At 38.2% G+C, this 24671-nt stretch overlaps 1 protein-coding gene across 6 annotated transcripts in view; it reads right to left on the bottom strand.

Annotated features, from left to right (window-relative positions):
• RAD18 (RAD18 E3 ubiquitin protein ligase) overlaps positions 1–24671 on the bottom strand; it is a 113143-nt gene that overhangs the window by 23547 nt on the left and 64925 nt on the right. For 4 of the 6 annotated variants that reach the window (XR_824206.1, XM_010828407.1, XM_010828408.1 and 1 more), the window contains 2 exons: positions 24109–24243; positions 19319–19496 (listed from right to left, as the gene is read on the bottom strand). Coding sequence is in view for 5 of the 6 variants with exons in the window: in XM_010828407.1 (XP_010826709.1) it covers positions 19319–19496; positions 24109–24243 (313 nt within the window). In the remaining variant the exon portion in view is untranslated. Of the gene's footprint in view, positions 1–559; positions 1363–19318; positions 19497–24108; positions 24244–24671 lie in introns of those variants that run through there. The other 2 variants (XM_010828410.1, XM_010828411.1) reach the window with 2 other exon arrangements.

The raw sequence follows: 24671 nt of genomic DNA, 5'->3' as shown, positions 1-24671 counted from the left end.
GCTATTTTAATCTTTGTTTTGTTTTTTTTTAATCTTTGATTTTTACTGTTTCTATGACATCAGGGTGCAAATTCATCAAAAGTTGATGTTTATCCACCATGGCAGGTACACAAGGTACTGTGGGGTAGATAAAATGCAAACATCTGCTATAAAAGTCCTGTGGATTAAAGATTAATTACAAGTGGAATTTTTCTATTATCTAATAGCTGCTCTCCCTCAATTCCCGCCTCCCGCTCCTAGTCTCTGCTTATAATTGTGGCATTAATTTGAGCATGGTTGAGTACATTCAACTAAAACAAAAAAACCTCTTTAAGGGCCAGTCACTGGAGGACCAACAAACAGCATAAAAGCCCACCAGACAAGAGAACTTAAATAAATACTACCAGCTCTATGAATCCTTTCTCAGACCCCCTTTTCAAATAATCTGTTCTGTAGGGTAAGCAACGGCTTATGTGCTGAATATTTTAGCAGTTGGCTGACAATATTAGAATAGTAAACATTCTAGGTTGAAAAAAAATCAGTGACAAAACCAAAAACTACCATTTTGTTAGCAACTATTACTACTTCTACAAATCATTGTGATGACTAGATTATATAATTAGCTTTAATTCATATTAGAACCATAGATTTCTCTCCAACTGACAGGTGGACAAAGGTTCAGATAAATTAAAGAGAAAAGAGGGATGTTTTCATGCTCTCCACTAGATCTAGAAAAAGATAAAATGAAGACAGCTTCAAATTCAGATACAAGAAAAAGAGAATACCAAAAAGAATTTATTTATCATGAAATACATGGAGAATCCTTAATAAGAGATGAAACCAAACCATAACTAAATTTACGTTCAATTTACAAAGACTTTGCAATCTTTAATCACCTCATTTGCTTTTCAGAATCACCCAGGGAGAATGGCAGGGCACCAACACTATCATTCCATTTTATCAACAAGGAAACTGAACCCCAGGGACAATGATTCAATAATCTACTATGTGCCATGCATCCTGCTAAAGGAACAAAGCCATGACTGAGCTGATGAACAAAGAAGATGCACAACTAGGTACAGGGATCTGATGGACACATGTAAATTTCAAGGACTTGCTGTCATAGTATCTGAGGAGAAGATAACACTGCCCTAGAACAATGCACGAAGGACTGTAGATCTCATGTACCATTCAGTTTAAGTTCTTTTGAAAACGCAAAAGGTAGGGGAAAATGATTCCAGGTTCCTACATTTTCCCTAGAAACTTTCAACAATCAAAATTCACCACCTGGAACAAGATGAACCATTTAACTTTCAGGGGTATTCTGAAGTTCAGAAATGTTCCCAGGGTAGGCGGTGGGGGTGGGGAGCTTCAGGGGGAAGGCTGTAATAAAATACAAAACAGTAATGCATATTAGTGGAAAAAGTGTATTATGCAGCAACAAAAATGTGTACTTTGTGGCAACATTAAATTCATTCTACAACACATTATTACAGTTAAAAATGAAACGTGTTAACCTTTCAAAGCAATTAAAAAAAATTTTTAATAGCAAAGCTATCACTGAATTACAGTAAGATACTTCTTAGGATCAGTTACTTCGTTAATGTTTTCCTTAGATACTGTTTTCTCTTAATTTGAACAGAACCTATTCAACAGTTTTCCTAATAATCCCAAGGCCTCCTAAATTACAAAATCCCATTACCATATTTGTCTTACCTTACTGCCTGCATCACCAAACTTCATTAACCAGTTTATAATAATGACACTGATAAAGATGATGATTTCCAAAACTTTATTGTAAAGTACTTACTCTTTTTTTTTTGCTAGAATAGATTAATAATCTTTGCATGTTCCAAAATCAAAATGACATAAGAATATGTACACTGAGAGGTCTCACTTCCTCCTCTGTCTCCTGCCAATTTGTTCCCCTCTATTTTCAACAAATAATCACTTAATAGTTTGTTTTTTTTTTCTTCTGATGTTTCTTTATGCAAAACCAAACAAACATAAGTATATCCAGTTCCTCTCCTTTTAGAAAAGAAACAAAATGCTATCTATGCCATTCTGAGTTCTGCTCTTTTCACTTACAAACATACCCTGGAAATCTCTCCACGTCAGCATGCAGAGATTTTCCTTTTAGAACTATCACATAGGATCTCATTGTGTGGATGTACTGGAGTTAAATCAATCAGTCCCCAATGATGAATACTCAAAGGGGTTTCCAGCCTTCTGTTATAATAAACAATGACTTAATGAATAACCCTGCATGTAGTCATTTGTATGCTGCAAGTGTACCCATAGCACAAATTCATGAGAATACTGCGTAGAAGGCCAAACAACAGGACCTTTGGTTGATCTCACCAGATTCCTCTTCTTAGGGACTGTATTATGCAGCACTTCAACCAGTAATAAGTGAGAATTTGTGTTTCCCCAAAGCCTTACTGCAGAGTCTATTATCAGCAAATGTTAAGTTGTCTGCCAACCTTAAAACACAATCCCAGAAAAACAAACAACTCAATCAAAAAGTGGGCAAAGGATATAAACATATTTCTTGAAAGAAGACATACAGATGGCTATTAAACACTAGAAAAGATGTTCAACATCATTCATTATCAGAGAAATGCAAATCAACCTACAATGAGATATCACCTCACACTGGTCAGAATGGCCATCATCAAAGAATCCAAAAACAACAAATGCTGGAAAGGGTGTGGAGAAAAGGGAACCTTCTTGTACTTCTTGTACTATTGGTGGAAATGTAAACTGGTAACAGCTACTATGGAAGACAGTATGGAGATTCCTTAAAAAACTAGGAATAAAACTACTATATGACCCAACAATCCCACTACTAGGCATACACTTTGAGGAAACCAAAATTGAAAAAGACACATGTACCCCAATGTTCACTGCAGCACTATTTACAATAGCTAGGACATGGAAACAACTTAGATGACCATCAACAGATGAATGGATAAAGAAGCTGTGGTACATATACATATATATATATACACATATATATATACACACACACACACACATATATGGAATCTAGAAAGATGGTACTGATGAACCTATTTGCAGGGCAGCAATGGAGACACAGACATGGAGAATAGACTTAAATGGACACAAGCGGCGGGAGGAAGGAGAGGGTGGGACGAACGGAGAAAGTAGCACGGAAACATATACACTACCATATGTAAAATAGATAGCCAATGGGAATTTGCTGTATGACTCACGGAACTCAAACCAGGGCTCTGCAACAACCTAGAGTGGTGGAGAGGAGTGGGAGGTGGGAGGGAGGAGCCAGAGGGAGGGGACATATGTATACCTATGGCTGATTCATGTCGATGTATAGCAGAAATACAATTTTGTAAACTAATTATCCTCCAATTAAAAATAAATTTTAAAAATTAAAAAAAAAAGATGTTTGCCAACCTAACATGTAAGAAATGGATATAATTTGTATTACTCTTTGGGCAAACTGTCTGTTCAAGACTTTTGCCCATTTTTCTTTTTTGAGTTTGTGGTCCTTTCTTTCTCAGTCTCTAGGTGCTCAAAAAGAATATAAAAATCTTGTATGTTTTTTAAAAGTTTCTACTAAACCTCTATACATGAGAAGATAATACATTAGCATGGCTTCTTTCATTGTCAAAAACATTTCTAAGTTAGTCTTTGAAAGTTATACGTTTGAAGTTTTTCTTAGCTGATGAATAAGAATTCCAGAGCAAGCATCTACTCTATGGGCAATCCTCACTATCAGGTGATGCTACAGAACTTAGGATCAAAATGTTCTGTTTCCCACTCTCAGAGACTCACACCTCAAACTGCCTACCTGCCAACCCACCCCCACTCCCAGCTGGTGGAACTGCCTCAACCATATTAAGAAGATAAAAGCAGGGGAGTTCCCTGGTGGCATAGTGGTTAGGACTCTGGGCTTTCACTGCCAAAGCTGGGGTTCAACACTTTGCTGATGAACTGAGATAGAAGCCATGCAGTGCAGCCAAAAATTTTAAAAAGGGAAGGGGGACAGATAAAAGCAATCTGGCTGGAACTTGCTGTATCTGCATCTGAACCTATCCTGTTTTCCTCGCTGTTTCTATGGGTGAATCAACCCTGCTCCTAACAAAGGCCGACCCTTCCACTTGCTCCCACCTCATGCCCTCTCAGGACTTTACTCAGGCAACTGGCTCCCACTCCTCATCACTGTCCCCTTCTCAGCCACACATTCCCATTGAGTCCTCTGTGGTTCCTCCACATCCAGGCCTAATCTCCACCACCCTGCACAGCAAAGTTCCTGAGAGCTGGCAGTAGTCATCCCTAAGATTCCCCTCAATGTACACGAGTCAGGCTTCCAGGGAACCCTTCGCTCGAGACCACTGCCAAGACCTTCATGCGGCCCAAGCCCACAGTCCCTGCTCCAGTTTTGTCTTATTTGGCTTCTCATCTGCTTCCTTCTGTCAGCTTCCATGGCATCACCATGTCCTAGCTCTTTTCATCCCCCACTAGTCTTTTTCTCCCTGAATCTCTCTTGCTCAGTCTTTTCTAAACGCTTCTGCTCTCTAAGTCAGAGTGAGAGAGGGTTCAGTCTGCAGTTCCTTTTTCTTTTTCTGCACACCTGCACTGTTGGCTCTCAGCCAATACCCTGCCTTTATGTGTATCTTGAACCCTGATTTTTTTCCCTTACTCCACCTCCTTGTTTATCTCTACTTGGTTATCTCAAAAGCCCAAAACAAAACCCCTGATTACCAACACTCCCTCCACCCCAACCTCTGGACAAACTTTCTCCTACCTTTTCTCAAATTTCCCATTTTACTTAGTAAGGACCACCATCCACCCAGCTGCCAAAGCCAACATGTAGGATTCATTCTCAAGGCTGAGCTTTTCCTGTCTTAAACCACCTACACATTCTGTCTATCCAATCTCCAAAATATAGGCCCAATCCCACCTATTTCTAATTTGACTATGATTGTCCCAATCCACTCTACCATGAACCTTGGAATGGACTGGAAAAAGCCTAACTGGTCTCCCTGCTGCCACTTGTTTCACCTCTAATCCCCATCCACTCTTCACAGCATCTAGAGTCATTCTTTTAAACCATAGAAACCAGACCACATTGTATCAGATCAATACTGATAAATCAAGTTGATCCCCACAATTTATAGATTGAATTTAACCTCAACCAAAATTCCAGCAGAATTTTTCTTTCTTTTTTAGCATCTACTAAGTTGATTTTATTGGAAAAGACCCTGATGCTGGGAGGGATTGGGGGCAGGAGGAGAAGGGAACGACAGAGGATGAGATGGCTGGATAGCATCACTGACTCAATGGACGTGAGTCTGAGTGAAGTCCGGGAGTTGGTGATGGACAGGGAGGCCTGGCGTGCTGCATTCATGGGGTCGCAAAGAGTCGGACACGACTGAGTGACTGAACTGAACTGAACTGAAGTTGATTTTAAAGTTTATATAGAGATGCGAAAGGACGTGGAATAGCCAAAACAATTCTTAAGCCCATGGCAGCACCTTTGGCCTCCAGCATCAATCATCTCACTGATGAAAGTGTGTGACAACAAATAGCATCTTTTTTTATGTGGCAAGAAAAGGGTTAGGAAATATAATATTAAAGAGAGAATCATACCTTTTTAGGTCAATCACTTTAAATTCTCATAAAAACTAAAGAAAAGTACTGCATAGTTTTTTTTCAAGGAACAAAAATTAGGTTAATTCTAAACATTGGAGTCTGTTTGGCCCTATGAAAAAAATTCAATTTCAAAATACAATCAAACATATGTGCTTATGTTTAACTTAAGGGAAAAAAAGAAAAAGAAAAATGACATCAACTGTGAGAGTCTAATGTAAGGAAAAAACTTTTTTAATTAGCAAAATTTCCACAGCTACAATTAGATACTGAATCAAAATCTGAAGTTAAGGGACAGAGGGACAAAATCATGATGCTTCATTTTGTTCTGACTCAACTATCAGCAGCATAAAGGACTGACATAAACAAAATCCCAGTACTACAAGACAAGGAGATCATATAGTAACAGGTTACAATACTCAGTCTTATAAGGAGAAACCAATTACAAGACAATATCTCAAAGACAAAAATTTCCTCTACATTTAAGAAGCATTCATTTGATTACAAGTTTCTTTGCTAGTAAGAGGTGGAGTGTGAAGCTCGTGACGGAAGCAGCATGTCCTCCGCACGGCCAGGCCAACCTCTACGTCATCTACCCGGCTGCCCACCCTGAGGGCCCATGTTCAACTGTGCAAACATGGGGTGTCCGGCCAATACCAACCACCAAATCATAGAAACCCAGTATCATGTCAAAGTTCAGGCCATAAAACTCTAGTCTTACAATCTGTTCAGGGAGGAGGAGAATTTTATACTGCAGGATTTTAGGCAGTGGACACTGAACTGCTCTGTGTCTCAGTTCCCACAAAAATGAGATATCAGACCAAATGATATAGTATATAAGAATTACCCCCCAACTGTATTTACTCCAAACTTTAATGCTGTTACATTAATTTAATTTTTTATTGTATTATTACCCATACTCCAATAACAAGACGTAAATAGCTCTAACAAAACGTGCTTACCAGGGCAAGGTAAGCATAGTAAAAAGCACATATTAATGAAATCTTAAGGCTGCTACAACTGAATTCGGAAGAATTACCTAAAACAAATACCAAGCCTCTGCATTTGAGGCCCATCATATTTTAATGCCTGACTCTGAGATACAAGAACAATGTGTACTACTTATGTGGTAAAATCAATAGGAGTAAGCGAAATCAGCAATTCAATATGTACCCATGTTCTAGAATGTGACTATTTGTGTGGAAGTAGAGAGAAGAAGGGAAGAAGTGCAAATTAACATTGCATGTCCTTCTTATGGGGCTACTATATAATCCACCATCTAAACCCAGACACTGGGAGAGTGATACAGAATACTTCTAATAGACACCAAGAGAAGTGGAAATCAGCTGCTCTCAGAGAAACCAGAACACATGGCCACTCTGTGTCTAACTCATATTTTAAATAATTCCCTTAAAGTGCTATTCTACTAACGAAGGATCAGTGGTGCCCAAGATAAAAATTCTGACGCAACTCATGCTATAATGGGCAGAAATCTGGACTGAGAATTACTGACCTCACCTCTATTCAGTGAATGACTTGAGGTAAGTCACATCGCCTCTCTAGGCCTCCGTTTTCTTACCTGTGATATGAAGCTACTATATTGAGTGATTTGTCAATGTACCTTTGAAATTGAAAATGTTTGTATTTTTATCCTAACGTGCCTTTTTCCCAGGTTCCAAAGGTCTCCAAGGAGATCTCATAACATCTGTTCTGATGATTTAAAGGCACAGATGGTATAAAATAAGAAAGCAGGATAAACGCTCTGACTTTAATTTTCAAGTTGACTATAACAAATTGTAAACTTGATCAATTCACTGAAAAACAAAATTCCAATAACTTGATGTGAGCATTACATATCATTTCTAGTCCATCCAATTTCATTCACCAGAACAAGGCCAAAGGACTCTGATTCTGACATTTTGTTTTAAACTAGAGAAAGCTCCTAACTGGCTGCCTGTATTTGGGGGATCTTGGAGTGCTGATCCAAAGTAATTATTGATTGCATGTCTAACATTTAGAAGGAAATGGTAGTTCCTTCAAGGCCTCATACTTACTCTGCACCAAGCATTCTGAAAAATACACTCTTATCTACTCCTCTTTTTTTTTTTTAATGAAGAACTAAATTCTGAACAGGTCAAGATTATACTGGAGTTTTATGAATCAAGTCAAACACACACAGAAGTATATGAGACAAGAATTCCTCTATACTTTAAAAAATGTCTGAAAAACTAAAAAAGGAAACACACTTTAAAAAACTTCAACCTTAAGCAAACTGCAAGTATTACTGTGTTATGCCAACTCAAACTCTCAGCATTACAGTCATCATACTAAACGCCAGGTGATACTCAGATACTGTGTAAGCTATGACATGAATGCATCATGTGATAAGTGTGGAACCTGGAAGGAACTGCCAATTTCTACAAGCAACTTAGATACACAAGTTATCATCCATTGTGGAATTGTAAAACTCTCTCCTCAGACAGAAAACTATAGGCACAAAGCAGTTTTATAGAGGATCTTTATACTACGGCAGTTCATGAATTTGGGGAAAACAGAGAATATTTGCCACCTAGGACTGACTCAGAATGCTGAAAACACATGAATGTATTATAAAACAAAAATGTAAAAGGCTACTACAAAGAAGTCCATCAGATCATCCAATGAAAATGCATGATAAAAAAAAAAAAAAACAAACCCAAAAGGTGTCAACAGGAAGTGTCTGAGAGTAGAAGAAAACCTCATTATGTAACAGCAAATATCCTTTGCCAGTGAAAACTGGAGAAAAGATAAAAACTATCTGTACTTTCACACTGTTCCAGGAGGATCACTATTCAAATCACTTGTACAAGTATATATTCACTAATAAAAAATGGTAACTGAAGAAGACGAGGTCTGTTGTAAATCATCCATGTTTTCTCTTCTGATGAAATGTAAAGGCTGGGTGGGCTACATCCTCTGAGGAAAATCACTCTATAAAGTAAAAACATTAGTACAAGAAAGCAAAGCTGGTAAAACAAGTATGACAACAGGAAGGAAAACAGAAATCTTCTTTCATGCTTCATTTTACTTCCTTAACCTTTCCTGTGCCAGGATTCCAATCAGGACACCACATTACATTTAGTGGCCAGGTCTCTCCTTGTTTGTGATGACCCTGACAATTTTGAGGCATGCTGGCGGTCAGGTTATTTTGCACAATGGCCCCGCAACTGGAGTTTGTCTGATTTATTTTCCTCACAATTTGAGGTTATTGAATTTTGGGAGAAAAGACCACAGAGGTAATGTGTTATTCCCAGGGCATCCCACTAAGAGAACACACACCCTCATCATAACACTGGTGCAATGTTGACGTTGATCTCCTGCTGAGGTATGTGTGTTAGGTTTTTGCTTTCTCTTCTCCTCCCCTACTTTTTCCTTCCTCTCCTTTCCTTCCTCACTTTTCTCCCTGCTTTCTGTCTCTCTCCTTCTAGCACTTCCTAGCTCCCTGCCCCAGCCCTGGTTCAACCATTTCTCCAAGAAGCACTGGTTCCTTCTATTGGAGAATGTTACTAGAAACCAAGATCAGGGCACGAAGTGTGCCCTGAGAAACTGTGCCACCTTGCTTCTGGGCTCTGGCAGCTCACAGAGAAAGGAAACATATATGTAAACTAGCTCACTTATCCACAAAGATCTGTAAGTATTTCTGTATGTATCCATCTGAATCTATGTTAAGCTGAACAGGAATTTTAAGGTCTCCAATTTTAATCCAGTATCACATGGATAGTTTTAGCCTTGCCTGTAATTTCCCCTCCAATAGTGAGAAACCTGAATCCCATTTGTCATCCATTTTAAGACAAGGGCAAATTATATATATATATATATATATATATGTATATGTATATATATATTTTTTTCATGCTAAGCTACAAATGGTTAGGATTAGACAAAAGTCTTCTGAAATATAAGTCAGGGACAAACTTCTGCAAAGATATATTAGTGAAACATTAAAGGTTCACACATCTGTGCAAATCAAGCACTTCAGAGACATATACATGAAAATATTTTCTAATTCTTAAGCATGAAGAAGCAATTCTGTGTAAAAAACACTTAAAACTAATTACCATTAAGTGTGTCTAATAGAAGGTTGGCTTTTTCCCCCCTTCAGGTCCACAGAGGGTTCAAAGGCACACACGATTGTCATCTACTAATGAGGGTCTTCTAAAGACTTTCCCCAAAAAGACCAGTAGATTTATGCCACCACACCGGGGAGAGGACGTCCACATGTACCTCAAAGCCCATTCACAGTGTGCTCTAGTCACTGGCGAGGAGAAACAAACCAGGACCGTTAGGAAATATTCCTGACAAAGAACTCCAGGTTCTGGGCTTGTGATTTTTCTGCCTGAGACCCAGAGATTTTTATTTAGCATATTGGTGAATTTCAGTTTGATGAAAGATTATTTCTTATTTCAGTTCATTATCTATTAACACAAGATGGAAAAGCAAATTGTTTCTCATCAATAAACACATTTTCTCCCATCAGTTCGTGGATCAATCCATTCATCTCAGCGCTTTCTAGATAATCTGTCCCATCCTCCCCCTGGCATCTGCTTGTCTGCCACTTGTTCAGACATCCTTCCCACATCCCTTCTGGGAAGCAACAGCCAAGTGAGCTTGGCAAACTAGGGCTCAGAGAGGCAGTGAGCTCTGGGTCTCCCCCACCAACTAATGCATCTCTCAGGCTAGAGATACAGGCAGACATCCACTGCATTACCTTATATTAGCAAAGCCAATGGAACACCAGACCACTCCAACTTCAGCTGGAGTCACTGTCTTGGCAGATCCCACTGGCGCTCTGTCCCTTTCTGCTTGCCTTTGCCCCTGAGGTGCTTGACCTGACTCCCAATTGTCAGCTGTCAGTGCCTCTGCCTGCCGTGCTAAAGCCTGCTCTGTCACCAGCATGAAAGGCTGGAAGCAGCAGTGAGCAGCCCCCAACCAAACAACTAATATCCTTGGCCCTTGCCTTGGGTGGGACAACTCAGGAGAGTGTTTTAAAGCAGTTCCCAGGTGCTCACACTGACATGTGGTTTGATAACCCACCCCTTAAAGGCTGTCCTCCCTTTCCTGTATCACTTTCCCACTTCCTACAGTTGTTCTTTCACCTTCCAAATTAATCACTTCCACTCAGATCCCTGTCTGCTTTTCAGCCCAACCATTTCAAGAACTGTAAGTTTACACTCTTTCAAGAATGTGAAGATCTATCTGGCTTGGCCATAGTTATTGTCAGTCAGGAGACCTTGGGCTCTGAGGTCATCTGGACCTAGGTTCAAATCCTGGTACTGCCACCCACCATGTATATAACCCTAAGCCACCTACGTGACTCCTTCAACCTTTCATTTCCACTTCTCTACAGTGGGTTTCCCTGTGGACTGAATGATGTGACGCTGAACTCTCCGAGCACTCATATAACATCTGTGGAAACTACAGCACCCACAGTATTTTACCATCTACTATTTTATCAACATAACTTGACTGTTCCAAGAGACTCTTGAATAAGATATAAGTTGTGAATAACTTTTGTTGAGTCCAAAAACTTCCTACAAAACCCACCAGGTTTTCAAGAGAAAGTATCAAAGGACATACCCCCAAGGACTCTTTGAGTCTCTCTCCTCAAAATCCTCATCTGGCTCTACTCACCCATCCTGAACTGTGAGGTTTACCCAATCCTAACCAAGACCTGTGGGCTTCCCTGGTGCCTCAGTGGTAAAGAATCCACCAGACAATATGGGTCCAACCCCTGGTCTAGAAGATCTTCTGGAGAAGGAAATGGCAACCCACTGCAGTATTCTTGCCTGGGAAATCCCTTGAACAGAGAAGCCTGGAGGGCTACAGTGCACGGGGATGCAAAAGAGTCAGATACAAATTAGTGACTAAACAACAACCAAGACCCGCACTGAAAGAACTGACTAAAACCAAAATGGTAATCTTAACACACAAATCAGCCTAGTCCCTCTGGCTGAGAGACTACTTTGCTGCTACAGGTCATGTTTCCGGTTCCTTTCAATAAGCAAAATAAGTTCAGTATGGTTTTCTCAACAGGCAGATGGTGCCAGTGTTCTACATTCCTCAGATGAGCGTCACAGTGGCATTTTTCTCTTAGGATTTCCCCATCATTCTCCAATTTACATACAATTTAAGAAAGGATGAAACTGAACTACTCTTTAAAATTTCCAACAAACGGTAGCCAAGATTTCTTCACATATTTCCAGGGTGTGTTTTGCCTTTCTTGCTCTTAAGAAGTTTGGACAGATAGCTCTCCAGAAAATGCCTGAAAAGTGAGGAAAAGTTGTACCAAAATATATCAAATGCATGGTTGAAAATTAATAAGCCTTTTTGCCAAAGTTTTCAGTGTTCTGTGCCTGTGTGTGTGTTGGACTTCTACACAAAGATGCTGCTATTGACATAGCATCAGAAAAGAAGTGATGGTTTGGGCCAGGAACTGTGAAAAGTTAAAACACATTTCATTCACACCTTATCTGACCCAGGTTCTTTTATAACCAACACTTGGCATCTGCAAGAAGGTTCATGTAAGTTACTGTTTGTTGCTGTTGTTAAGTGGCTAAGTCATGTCTGACTCTTTGTAACCCCTGCAGCACACCAGGCCTCCATGTCCCTCACCATCTCCTTTGCCCAAGGTCATGTCCACTGAAATAGTGATGCCATCCAACCATTTCATCCTCTGTTGCCCTCTTCTCTGTTACTGTTACCAAGCAGTAAAATTAGCTGGTCTCTGTGATACTCTTTTATACTGAAATCACAATGCCTGCTTCATTAGTCCACACTCTCCTACACACCAAAGCTGAGATAACCATGTCGGGTTGGTCCTGAACAGACTGACTGAAATAAACATGGCTTCAGCAATGGAAAAACCATACTAGGCATCCCATGTAGACTCCTGGCTACCACTCTCTTCAGTCAATAAATCATAACTATAAATCAAATTTCCTTTAGAAAATCTTCTGGTATAAATAAACTTTTTTGACTATGGGCAGTGAGTCTTCTCAATAATACTTTTAATTTTAAAATCTCACACTTACCAAAAAAAAAAAAAGACTCAGACCAATCATCCAGATTTTCCAATTGCTAGCATCTTGCCACATTTGCTTTCTCACTCTCTGTGTGTATGTGTGTCTGTGAGTGTGTATGTGTACCCACATACATGTAAGTTAATTTTTTAAGCACTGAGAGTAAGTTCCAGCCATCATGTCCCTTTAACCCTTTAGTGTGCATCTCCTAAGAACAAATATATTCACTTACATGATCTTAATAAAATTATTAAAATCAGGAAATTGAATACTGATATAACAAATGATATTATCTATGACCTTATTCAAGTTTTTCCAGTTAAAAAAGTCTCTTTTTAACTTACACTGCCTAGAATTCAAGTGCACCATTTTTTTTTTAATAATGACCTAAAGATTCTTCCAAAGAATATAGCATGAGCACTATTCATCTCTACATGAAGATAAAGCTTCATCTCTAGGGTCACAATCAAAAGCATCTTTTCTTATAAGTTAGCACTCAATAAAAATGTAGTTTTCTCTGCTTGCCAAAACTCAGCGAACAAGGGCCCTCTCTCCTTATAAAGAACAATAAGCTAATTTACAGAACTTTGGACAAGTCTCTTGAACTCCTGGAAACTAAGAGGTGTACAAAAATCTAAAATTCTTATCAACTTATTTATCCTCTGTCTTCATATTGGCAAGAAAGAATCAATATAACACTAATAATTCAAACTCTAAGAGAAGTACTTATTTAAGAGCTAAGAATCAAATTAGCAACAAACAACATCCTAATAATTATGTGGACTGGATACATCTACTGGAACTTAGAATAAGATTATTCTCATCTGTCAGCCTGGCATATTACATAAAGTTTAAATATTGCTCTAACAAAAAGAAAAGTGATAGTTTATTCAACAATATAATAGTGAGATCTATAACAAATCACAAAATCGTTACACTCACATTAAACCTAACACAGTATGTCTTGTCTCTTAAAAAGAAAAAAAAAGCATAAAAAATTATAAAATACTAAGGTCCTCTGTTTTAAAAATGCTCCTCTATCTATCTATGCATCTATACCACTATCTTAAGAAGGATGTACATACAAAGGTGTTAATATGAAAAGTCATTTCTGGCTGATAAAATTATTGAATTTTACTTTTTATTTACCTAAATTTTCTATTTTTCATGATAAATATGCATAACATCTAAATGAAAAGTACTTTGGAAAACCTTGTACTTTAAAACAAAAGCAATAAATCTTTCATAAAAAGAAAAAATGAGAAAATTTTTGCAAAAAATCAAAGAAAAAAAGACAGGAACACTTCAATATACAAGAATAAGTATGATTCTAGAAGGTTGATTCATGGTCTGAAATGGAAAAGAGGTAAAAAAAATACAGATATGTTCCAACGATTATTATGCTTGTCAAAAATAACAGTATTAAAGAATTTCACAGTCGGAAAAGATCTGAACAAAGTCACTGAGTGCTGTGCCCCATCTTCCTTTCAACTGATGTCTGAATATTAAGGAAAATAAAAATTGGACTAGACAAAGACCACTAATCTCTGAAGTGCTTTGATTCCACCAAAGGCATTTGGTTGTAATGGAGGAAGTTGAAATTACTTCCTGCATTGTGGGAAGGATAAGAGAAAGCAGAGATAAGAAGAAGGGCTCAGAAAAAGGAGACATCCAAGAGCAAACTTAGGGAATAAGTGATGGAGGAATGTCTTAGAGGAGGTGGATGAATTTGTCTTAAGAAAGAATATGTCTTTAGAAATGTCTTAAGAAATATATCTTTCTCTTACAATTAACAGGAAAGAAGAGGTCAGAAAGAAAACTTAAAATGGAAAGGAAAATCTGGAGACAGGTCAGATGACCTGGCTTGGTGAGCTGGGAGACAAGGTATTCATTCAAAGTGAGGAAATAAACATGAACAAATGGGTTGGAAATACAACAAGGAGTGAAAAGGAGACTGTGTCTCGGTAATGAGTGCCCAGTTCAGTTCAGTTCAGTCGTTCAGTTGTGTCCGACTCTGTAACCCCATGAATCGCAGCACGCCAGGCCTCCCTGTTCATCACCAACTCCCGGAGTTCACTCAAACTCATGTCCATCGAGTCAGTGATGCCATCCAGCCATCTCATTCTCTGTCGTCCCCTTCTCCTCCTGCCCCCAATCCCTCCCAGCATCAGTCTTTTCCAATGAGTCAACTCTTTGCATGAGGTGGCCAAAGTATTAGAGTTTCAGCTTCAGCATCAGTCTTTCCAATGAACACCCAGGATTCATCTCCTTTAGGATGGACTGGTTGGATCTCCTTGCAGTCCAAGGGACTCTCAAGAGTCTTCTCCAACACCACAGTTCAAAAGCATCAATTCTTTGGCGCTCAGCTTTCTTCACAGTCCAACTCTCACATGCATACATGACCATTGGAAAAACCATAGCCTTGACTAAACGGATCTTTGTTGGCAAAGTAATGTCTCTGCTTTTCAATATGCTATCTAGGTTGGTCATAACTTTCCTTCCAAGGAGTAAGCGTCTTTTAATTTCATGGCTGCGATCACCATCCATGGTGATTTTGGAGCCCCAAAAAATAAAAGTCTGACACTGTTTCCACTGTTTCCCCATCTATTTCCCATGAAGTGATGGGACCAGATGCCATGATCTTCGTTTTCGGAATGTTGAGCTTTAAGCCAACTTTTTCACTCTCCTCTTTCACTCTCATCAAGAAGCTTTTTAATTCCTCTTCACTTTCTGCCACAAGGGTGGTGTCATCTGCATATCTGAGGTTATTGAGTACCCAGTTGAAGCCAATTAAATGAATTTTCAAATGAACTAATTAGGCCAGGCTTATAACTTTCTAAAGTTCAGAACAGAAGTAGGGAAAAAAAAAGATAAACTGTGGAATTTACTCCTATGATACAGCTTAAGAATTAGAATGAAGGAATTGGGGACTATGAAAGCATTTCTGAAATATTCAGTCCTAGAAGCTCAAGTTTTCCAGTATTACTGAAGAAAATTCAGTTGATTTGATCTTTATAAAACTAGAAATAATAACCATATGTTTATCAAAGATTCTTATTACATTTATTATCTCATTTCACCTTCCCAAAAGATCTGAGATAGAAGGTATTTATATATGCTTTTTATAGCAAAGGAAACAGACTTCAAAGATGGTCTCCCAAATCAGCCAGCAGATCTTGACTCGAAGCTGGTCCTTTCGGCTGCACCACCGGTGCTTCCCTTGCTCACTTCCTCCTTAACAATCTCCAGTGGACTCAGCTGCCCAGTGGCCTGCCCTGTATCAGAGCAAATACCACTTCACTCACACCGTCCCCTTAGCCTTAGTTTGTAGGTTGTATATAAGGAACAGACTCAATCTTTCAAACTTAAAAATCTTAATCTGACAAAATAAAAGGGCAAATGAAAAGAAAGACTTATTCATACTTGAGAAAGGAGTAACAGACACTGACTGCTTTCTCAAGGTCACCCAGGCAATCCTTATATTCAGTCTCTAGAACTAAGCTTCCAAAGTTTGCAAGTAAAAGTCAGTAATTTTTTTCCTTGTGAGAGCTGCAATTAGAAACAACCCAAATGTCCATCAACTAATAAAAGAAGAAATTAAATACAAATCCATACAATGGAATATTATGGAAATAAAAAGGAATATAGTACTGAAACATCATACAAAATGGATGAACCTTGCAGCCAATATGCTAAGTAAAAGAAGCCAAGTTACAGAAGACCACATGTTATATGATCCCATATATATGAAATGTCCAGACAAGGTGAACCCACAAAGACAGAGAGTAGATCAGTGATTGGCAGGTGAGTTGGGAGGATATAGAAAGTGATGGCTTAACGGGGATGAGGTTTCTTTTGGAGGGCAATGAAAACACTCTAAAATTGTGGTGATGGTGGTGTAGTTCTGGAAACACTAAAAACCACTGACTGTCACTTAAATGAGTGACCTGTATAGTATGTAAATTTTATCTCAATAAAGTTGGTAAAAATTTGCAATTAGCAGGTAGTTTCACTGGTCATGGTGTATGGGTGAATGTGTAAACATACATACATACATTAAATTATAGAAAAATACAAAAGCTTACTTAAAAAAAAATTTTAATGGTTTAATAATCCTCTCACAGTTCAGACAAACATGAATAAGTTTGTCTGAAATCAAGACCGCTAACAAACTCATCCTGTTTCCCACACTTTCACCAGTAGATAAAAATCCACCTGGCTGCCATATGTCTCCCCTTTCACTCTCCTCCATTCGCCCCACTACAAATTTATAAAAATGTCCCATTTCATCCTGGCATTCCAGAACTTTCAAGGATCTCATGACTATGCTTAAAAACTCACTCTTCTTTCCAAGGACTCCATTTCTCTTCCATTTCTATCCTACTGTATTCTGGTAAGTTTTGTGTTTAAAAACAAACAATACCTACTGCCCCAGAACTGTCCATCAGTCCAAGTCTTGGAAAAACTCAGGCTACCATGTGTTCTGCCCTTACCCAACTCAGGATACAATGTTTCTGGCCCTGAAATGCTCAGGGAAAAAATGAGAAGATTCTCCGTTCCTAATACTTGATTCTAAATAACCTGAAGCTGTTTCCCAAGAGCCCTAAGAAAATAGAGGATCTTTGGGAATACTCTTCTTATAAAAATTTTCTTCTTAATTTGGTATTTTAGATGAGACAGAATCTACCGTTCTAGAGTACTAACAATTTTTATATGAACAAATAGTAAGATCAAATAATTTCCAAGACACATTCACAGTGTCACGTTGCTATTAGCATTTCAGATTAGTAGGATTCATTCAAAAGGCAACAACACCTACCACTGTCAAAATGATGTGAAAGATATTAGAAACAAAAGTTTTCTATAGGAAGAGCTCTACCACAGCTTCAGGTGTATAACAAACACTGAGGAAAATGTAGAAATCCAATAGAAACTGAAACGTTTGATCAATTACGGCACAGAAACCCAAGAGAATGCTGCACCCACCTGAACACAAAATGGTAACAATACACAGCTTAATGCTATGTCATCTTTCAAAATCACATCATCATCTTAAATTGTCTTTTAAAAAACCACTTGGAAAAATGACTCACCTTCAAATCTCTCATTTTTGAAGGTTTCCCATCCATTATATTTGCTCAATTAAATTCTTCTCTTTTTGTCTTTCTTGTCATCTCTACTTTCTAGTATAGTTGTCTTTATCTCCTTCACCCACTCTCTTGATAAAAATTTTACTGTCTATCATGCCTTCTTTTCTAACTTTAGGAAAAATATCTCTATAAAGGCTACATTTACAGCAACATAGATGGACCTAGAGATTGTCATACTGGGTGAAGTAAGTCAGACAAAGACAAATACCACATGATATTGCTTACATGTATAATCTTAAAAAAAGCGTACAAATGAACTTATCTAAAAAGAGAAGAAGTTACAGATTTAGAAAATAAACATATGGTTACCAGGGGGTAAGGGAGGGGGGATAAACTAGGAAGATAGGGACTAACATATACATTACAATATACAAAAGAGATAACTAATAAAGACCTACTGTATAGCACAGAGAATTTTACTCAATACTGTGTAATGGCCAATGTGGGAAAAGAATCTAAAATAGAGTGGATATATGTATATGTGTAACCAATTCACTTTGCTGTACAGCAGAAACTAACACAACATTGTAAATCAACTATATTTCAATAAAAATTAAAATTTTTTTATCTCTGGGCTTTCTATTTTGTTCCATTGATCTATATTTCTGTCTTTGTGCCAGTACCATACTGTCTTGATGACTGTGGCTTTGTAGTAGAGCCTGAAGTCAGGCAGGTTGATTCCTCCAGTTGCATTCTTCTTTCTTAAGATAGCTTTGGCTATTCGAGGTTTTTTGTATTTTCATACAAATTGTGAAATTATTTGTTCTAGCTCTGTGAAGAATACCGTTGGTAGCTTGATAGGGATTGCATTGAATCTATAAATTGCTTTGGGTAGTATACTCATTTTCACTATATTGATTCTTCCAATCCATGAACATGGTATATTTCTCCATCTATTAGTGTCCTCTTTGATTTCTTTCACCAATGTTTTATAGTTTTATATATAGGTCTTTAGTTTCTTTAGGTAGATATATTCCTAAGTATTTTATTCTTTTTGTTGCAATGGTGAATGGAATTGATTCCTTAATTTCTCTATTTTCTCATTATTAGTGTATAGGAATGCAAGGGATTTCTGTGTGTTGATTTTATACCCTGCAACTTTACTATAATCATTGATTAGTTCTAGTAATTTTCTGGTGGAGTCTTTAGGGTTTTCTATGTAGAGGATCATGTCATCTGCAAACAGTGAGAGTTTTACTTCTTCTTTTCCGATTTGGATTCCTTTTATTTCTTTTTCTGCTCTGATTGCTGTGGCCAAAACTTCCAATTAAAAAAGAAAAGGCTACAGAGCAGAAAACAAAGTCCCCTGTGATTGCAATACACACCCTCCACATCCTGCCCTCCTCACTTTGTGAACCTTACAAAGTGGCAGGAGACGATGGGAGGAGAGAAGGAACGGTGTCAGGCCTCAGAGATATTTTCTGGTTAATTTTGCCTGTCTCTTAGCATGCACAGGAAACAGAAATCTAAAATAATCAACTACTGTAAGTTTCTTACCTTTTGAATGAATCTGATTCTGATGAAGAAAGAGCTTCCTCTTGAATATCAGTACAACTGAAAGAATCATCTTGTCTGCTACGCTCTAATTTCCCTGGGAAGTCCAGCTTTGATTGACGGAAGTGGTTTGTTTCTACCGAGGGTGTATCTGATGATTTAATTTTATTATCTTCCTGTCCTACGAAAGAAAAAGGAAAGAAAGGGAAAAAAAGAAATATTTAAGAGTACCTTAAAATTTATAACCTCTGTATATTTATTATTTCCACTACATTTAATATTGCTATTTGTACTTGGTAAAATAGAAGTTTATGTAATATTGACTCCAAAACTCTAGTTTTGGAGCCAGAGAATAAAGAATAAGCACTACACTTGTGCCATTTGCTTACACTGTCCACCCATGTATTTCCAGATTCATTAATTCAAAAATAAAATTTTCTTTGAAATCAAGAGTGGGGAAAAACTTATAATTCTAATGAGGCTTTTATTTACAGTGAAAGTGAAGTCACTCAGTCATGTCCGACTCTTTGCGACCCTGTGGACTGTAGCCTACCAGGCTCCTCCATCCGTGGGATTCTCCTGTCAAGAATACTGGAGTGGGTTGCCATTTCCTTCTCCAGGAGATCTGCCCAACCCAGGGATCGAACCCGGGTCTCCTGCATTGCAGGCAGATGCTTTACCATCTGAGCCACCAGAGAAGCTCAAGAATTCCTGCATATTTCATAGATCAGAGAATAGTGATAAACATAAAAAAAATTACAAAAAAGTATTAAAGATTCAATTAATAAGAGAACTACAATCTTTGTCACCGACTGTTGTATGGTAGTGAATCTTTCTGGTCATTTTCCTAAATCTGTTACACAGAATCTACTATTCACTGGTGAAAAGAAAAACTAATCAGACATAACCAAGGTATTTGTTTGATCAAGACACATCACATTTCTACTCATCCCTTGTCATATTCTCACTTTCTGAGTTCTCTTATTGCAGATCAAGGCCCAGGACAGCTGAGGGGATGCAGACAGTGTTTGCCAGAATGTGACCTGCAGGTGTGACCAAAGGTCTGCAAATATGAAGGCAGAAGTCATCTCCGTGCAGCTGTGCTGGGACTTCAGCTGTGCTGACTTTAAGGTCAGGGACTGAGTAAGCACCTGACCCCCTTGACATGTGCCATGAGGACAGAATCTCCTTTCGCATGTTTGCTCACAGGGAAGCAGAGCTTTTACACACTACTCATACACTTGTGGAGACAAGTGACCTTTCACAAAGGACACCAACAAGAACTGTCAAGGTTTTGTGGAAAAATTACGGAAAAGGAGTAAGACATATTCTTCAAACAAACAAACCTTCCCAACTTCATATGATCAAGATTTTTCCAGAAATAAGTATAAGTTCTTGTTACACTGGAGAACAGCATACATCACACAAGAGTATAATTTCTAAAACTAAGCTCCTGATGTTCTCTGGCTTTCACTAAGCCTGCTCATTACCAATACAAGCCATATCCTCTAACGTTTATCTGGGAAATGGAAATGAGCAGCTAACTAAGACAGGATCTCTAGGATCTTCTCTTGCAGACAGACACCTACAACCAGGTTAAAAGGACACAATGACCCACTGAACCCAGGTGACTCTATCACTCAACTTTCTGGGCGAATACAATCAAGTTGGTAATCCAGGGAGAAGGAATTTAACATGAGTATCTTTTATTTTTACACCTGATTTATATTCTTCTCTTCTTTCACTTAAAGAAAATTTTAATTAACGTATGTATTTTTGGCTGTGCTGGGTCTTTGTTGCTGTGCAGGCTTTTCTTTAGTCCTAGCACACACAAGCTTCTCTTTGCAGTGGGTTCTCTTGTTGCAGAGCATGGGCTCTAGAGCATGCAGGTTTCAGTACCTGTGGCTCCTGGGCTCTAGAGCACAGGCTCAATAGTTGTGGCACACGGTCTTCAGTGTGCCTTGGCATGTGGGATCTTCCTGGACCGGGAATGGAATCTGTATCTCCTGCACTGGCAGGTGGATTCTTTACCCCTGAGCCACCAGGGAAGCCCCTTCCACTCCTACGTAAGCTTCCACAGGATAAATTTCCTCTTGCGGACAAGTATTGTTCAACAAGCATGGACAGTGAAAGTCAGTTATCCTTCTTATCTGTCCACGGATCTCAGGAGAGAACTCCAAATAAAGCTGAACGCATGAGGCCCCAACATTAAACTTCTCCAAAGACATGCATCAAAAACAGATGAAGGTTTTACTTAAGAAGACACATACCTCATGCACTTATGCTGGCACTCTGATGAGCCAGTTATTGTAAAGAGCAAATGTTACACTGGCTGTATGACACTGTACAAAGCCCAGCCTTTCAGCCTGTTCCATTCTCTCTCTCTCTCTCTCTCTCACACTCCCCACCCCTCCCAGACACACGCATTCACACACAGCAATCTACCAGCAGTGCTCATCTCTGAACCATAGAGAGAGTAAGTCATGCGTACATACACAAAGAAAACACAACTCCTGAGTATAAGCAATCAATCGTCTTCAAAAGGCAGTCAACCAATAAACAAAAATATTCTCTTTATCTGAAATATTAAGCTGGATTTTCTCAGGGATTAAACTGCTTTCTGACAACATATTTTAATAACAGCATGAACTAAGTTGCTGACAAAGACCACAAAGAATATACCTAAAAAACCTGTACTCAAGTCAGCAACCTTCTACAGAACACCAGGAGAACAGAGGACAAAAATAAAGAATGCAATAGCACCAAAAGGATAAACTACTTAGATGTCAACTAACCAAAGCAATCCAGCAATACAATGCAATCCCAGTGGATTATTTTTTTGACAGAAATAGAAAATCCACCTCAACATTCACATGGAATCTTAAAGGAAATCAGATGGCCAAAACAACCCTGAAAAGGATGAATAAAGCTGGAGAACTCATATCCTCTGACTGAAATTTATTACAAAGTTATGGCAATTAAAACAGCATAGCACTGGTGTAAGAACAGATATACAGACCAATTAAACGGAACACAGAGTACAGAAATATGTCCTCACATATATAGCCAACTGATTTTCAAAAAGGATACCAAAAACATTCAATGGGGAAAGTATAGTCTTCAGACAAATGGTATTCAGAAAACCAGATTATCGACATGTAAAAAGGATGAAGCTGGACCCTTACTTATATTATATACAAAAATTAACCCAAAGTGGACCACAGACCTAAATAAGAGCTAAAACTATGAAACTCTTAGGAGAAAACATAGAGGAAAACTTCATGACACTGATTTTGCAACAACTTCATGAATATAAAAGTGAAAGCATAGGCAACAAGAGAAAAAACTGATAAATTGAACTTCATCAAAACAAAGCACTTTTGCATCAAAAGATACTATCATGGAAATAAAAAGACAACAGAGAAAAAGTTTATATAAGGAATCAATATTCAGAATATTTAAAGAATTCCTAAAACTCAACAACAAAAAAAACCAAGCCAATTAAAAAATGAGCAAAGGGCTTAAACAGACACTTCTCCAAAGAAATAAAACAAGTGGCAAATAACCATATAAAAAAATCTCAATCTCATTAGTCATTAGAAAAATATAAATCAAAACCACAATGAGATGCAAATTTATATCTACCAATATGGGGTTTCAGTAAGAAAAATGAAAAATAACAAGTGATGAGCATATAGCAAAACTGGATTCCTCAGCACTGCTGATGGGAATGTAAAATGGTGCAGCCACTACAGAAACTAGTTTGGTGGTTTCTAAAAAGGGAAACAAAGAATTATTGTAAGAACCAGAAATGCCACTGCTAGGTACTTACCCAAAAGAACGGAAAGCAGAGGCTTGAACAGATACATGAACACCAATGCACACAGCAGCATTATTCACAATAGCCACAAGGTGGAAAAAAACCATTACAAATGAATGGATGAACAAAATATGGTCTATAGAGGCAATGGAGTATTATACAGCCATATGAAGTAATAGATTTTGATATATGTTATAAAATGGTGACCCTGAAGACATTATGCTTAATGACATAAGCTGACACAGAAGAAAAAAATAATACATGATTTCACTTTTATGAGGTACCCAGAAGAAGCAAATTCACAGACACAGAAAGCAGACCAAGGATTACTAAGGGCTGGTGGGGAAAGTGAAAGAGTTATTACTTGATAGGTTAGTTTTGAGTGTAATAGTGGTGATGGTGACACAGCATTGTGAATATACTTACAGCCACTGACTTAGGCTACCCACTCCAGTATTCTAGCCTGGAGAATCCCACGGACTGTATAGTCCATGGGGTTGCAAAGAGTTGGACACAACTGAGTGACTTTCACTTCACTTAAAGTCCTGGCAATATAAATATAATATTAATCTCAAATTTTTACATGGGCTAAAATTAAGGAATGTGCGATGTATTAGCTTTAGATATTTTAGCAAAACATTCCATTCAAAGTAAATACCAGTGAACTACAGTAAAAATAATTTATTCTCTTTGTAGGATATCTGAGGATGGGCAGCAATAAATCCTATACCTCAAGCTTAAACAACTAAGAAACTTCTGATTTATCATGAAAGGAAGAGGTATTTTTAGAAACTATATCTTCAGGACACCTCCTCATTCATTTATTTCTGGAATAATAAAACTAGTTTACATCCAACAACTGCTACATGTCTAAATATACTAATAAGTCCAAAGTAAAGTTCTTTGATTTTATTTTTTTATATTAAAAATAGTAAAATTCAATACACTTCTGTTTTTAATTAAAGTCTCTTACCCACACATACAGAGGATAGTTTTTCTGTAGATTCATCTCCTTTTGTTGCTTTTCTTTTGGACATTCCAACAGTCTTTTTGTATCCTTTTTTGGCTTGATCCACCAGAAGATGAAATTCATCCTGATGTTTTTTACCTGAATTCAAAAGAGGTCAGTAAATCAGGACTATAAAAGGTACACGTACGTCCACAATCGACAAAGTGAACATCAAGAACATAATCAGTTCAGTTCAGTTCAGTCACTCAGTTGTGTCCGACTCTTCGCAACCCCATGAATCGCAGCACTCCAGGCCTCCCTGTTCATCACCAACTCCCGGAGTTCACCCAGACTCACGTCCATCGAGTCAGTGATGCCATCCAGCCATCTCATCCTCTGTCGTCCCCTTCTCCTCCTGCCCCCAATCCCTCCCAGCATCAGTCTTTTCCAATGAGTCAACTCTTCGCATGAGGTGGCCAAAGTACTGGAGTTTCAGCTTCAGCATCATTCCTTCCAAAGAAATCCCAGGGCTGATCTCCTTCAGAATGGACTGGTTGGATCTCCTTGCAATCCAAGGGACTCTCAAG

The sequence above is a fragment of the Bison bison genome, unplaced genomic scaffold, assembly GCF_000754665.1.
Source record: "Bison bison bison isolate TAMUID 2011002044 unplaced genomic scaffold, Bison_UMD1.0 scf7180017864492, whole genome shotgun sequence".
Classification (NCBI taxonomy): Eukaryota; Metazoa; Chordata; class Mammalia; order Artiodactyla; family Bovidae; genus Bison; species Bison bison.
Note: the sequence above shows the minus strand (reverse complement) of the source record. Positions and strands in the feature narration are given on the sequence as shown.